This window comes from Lycium ferocissimum, chromosome 7 (assembly GCF_029784015.1).
Source record: "Lycium ferocissimum isolate CSIRO_LF1 chromosome 7, AGI_CSIRO_Lferr_CH_V1, whole genome shotgun sequence".
NCBI lineage: Eukaryota > Viridiplantae > Streptophyta > Magnoliopsida > Solanales > Solanaceae > Lycium > Lycium ferocissimum.
Genome location: NC_081348.1, coordinates 40,885,583 through 40,887,408, shown reverse-complemented (window position 1 = coordinate 40,887,408; position 1,826 = coordinate 40,885,583). Strand labels below are relative to the sequence as shown.

The 1,826-nt window shown below is 33.5% G+C and overlaps 1 protein-coding gene across 1 annotated transcript; it reads left to right on the top strand.

The window, feature by feature from the left end:
• The first annotated feature begins 702 nt into the window (after positions 1 to 702).
• Positions 703 to 1,440, top strand: LOC132062211 (uncharacterized). The gene has a single exon (XM_059454827.1). The coding sequence runs from the start codon at positions 703 to 705 to the stop codon at positions 1,438 to 1,440; it is 738 nt and encodes a 245-aa protein (XP_059310810.1).
• The last annotated feature ends 386 nt before the right edge of the window (positions 1,441 to 1,826 follow it).

The following is a 1,826-nucleotide window of genomic DNA, read 5'->3' as shown; positions in this document are numbered from 1 at the left end:
GAATAATGTATAATGACTCACGGTTGTTGTATAAAATACAATTCAATCTAAGAAGCAAATATATATCTTTGCAAACCTAATAAATTTATAGCATTAAGCGATAGGAAAAAAACAGATAGAATGTTAGATTCTTAGTGCTTTACAACTTAAGAAATGAATGTTCTCATAATTAAAAAATAATAAGTTATGTTACTTTATTAAATTATACTACTAAAGTTTTGGTTAGGAGCAGTAGAATGTAAAGATTTCAACGGAACAAAAGCTTTGAGATGAATGAAACCAAATAATTTCTTGTACGTACTTCTTCGAATGAAAATGTTGTCATACTAATATTATGTTTGTCGTTAGCTCATATTAGACATCAACATCTAGTATTAGAAGAAGAGTGGGTAGTTGACAACGAAACCCACTCTTCTAATATAATAGAAATGGAAATAACTCAAATGTTGCCTCTAAAATCCCCACAATTTCAAAGCAAAACATAACTAGTCTCTTTCTTCATTTTCTTTCAACACTTTTCTCTTTAACATGAGCATAATCACCTAAAACTTCTACACGATCAAAACCGTACCTTCATTCAAAATCACTTGTGTTTCGAGTGAAAACCCCACTTGTAAATCCATCAATCCATGTTATCTTATACTTGAAACCATCAATCCACAAATACTGCTCTTTCACTTGTTAGTAGGAAAGTGAAATAAAATGGAATCCTTGAATTTCCACAACATCAAAGTGGAGAAAGCAAACGCTGTACTAAGGTACAAAATGTGTGAAAGAGTGACAACTTTGTTCCGATTCATCGAATTATGCATATTTTTCGTAATAATCTCAAGATTGTCCACACAATTACCATTTACTTTCAAGCTCTTGATCGAGTATTTCAAGGGTCTTGGTGTCACCCTTATTAGTCCTAGATTCGTCTTTGTTCTTGGAAACGTGATTGTTATCATCCTCTTCTTGAAATCAAGACAGTCGTCTGCTAAAGATGGTTCCACGAACAACGTTAAAATCGACTTGTACGATGAGTACAAGCATAAATGTTCGATGAACAAAGGGTCTTACTGTGAACAGAACAAGAAACAGAGGAAACAGATTATTCTTGTAGAACAACCTTATTGTGAACATAGCAGGAGGTCGAGGAAACAGAGCATTCTGGTACAGAGACAATTAGTAGAAAAGAAGCTTCATCGTAGCCATTCAGACAGCTTTACTACTAATATGTCCAAGACCCGTGATGAGAAGCCTAGAAAAGAATTGATCCAGTCAGCTACAATAGGATACAAGAAACTTATAGACACTGACAGTGTAAAATCGGTCGAAGGTGAAATGAGCAATGAAGAATTCAGGAGAACTGTTGAGGATTTCATTGCTAGACAACAAAGATTTTTGAGGGAAGAAGAGTTTTCAGCTGTTGTTTCAACACAAGCCGAGACATCTTAGAAGAAATAGCAAGAGTTTAAACTAGCACATTCGGTCATCGAAAAAAGAAAAAAAATTGAGAAAAACATATGTAAGATCAAGAGCAAAGATAAATCCAAAGCAGAATCTCTTTGCCATTTTCTGTAGTGATTAGATAGAAAGTAACCCCCATGTTTTGTAACTTCGAATTTTGATACCAACGCAAATAAAATCAATCACTAACTCCTAAATATCTCCTACGTTTTGAAACACTGGACGCTGGTAAATATTTACCCGCATGTGCAATTTACATCCAACCAAGCAATTTAACCTTAGTAGTTTTTTGGTTATGTAAAAACCTTTGTTATTTAATTAAGGGTAAAATTGAAAATATCATTGATGTCTTCTTGATTACGTAAAACACTACT

Coding starts and splice junctions, on each gene's coding strand:
- LOC132062211 (XM_059454827.1), top strand. CDS start 703: ATGGAATCCTTGAATTTCCACAACATCAAAGTGGAGAAAGCAAACGCT.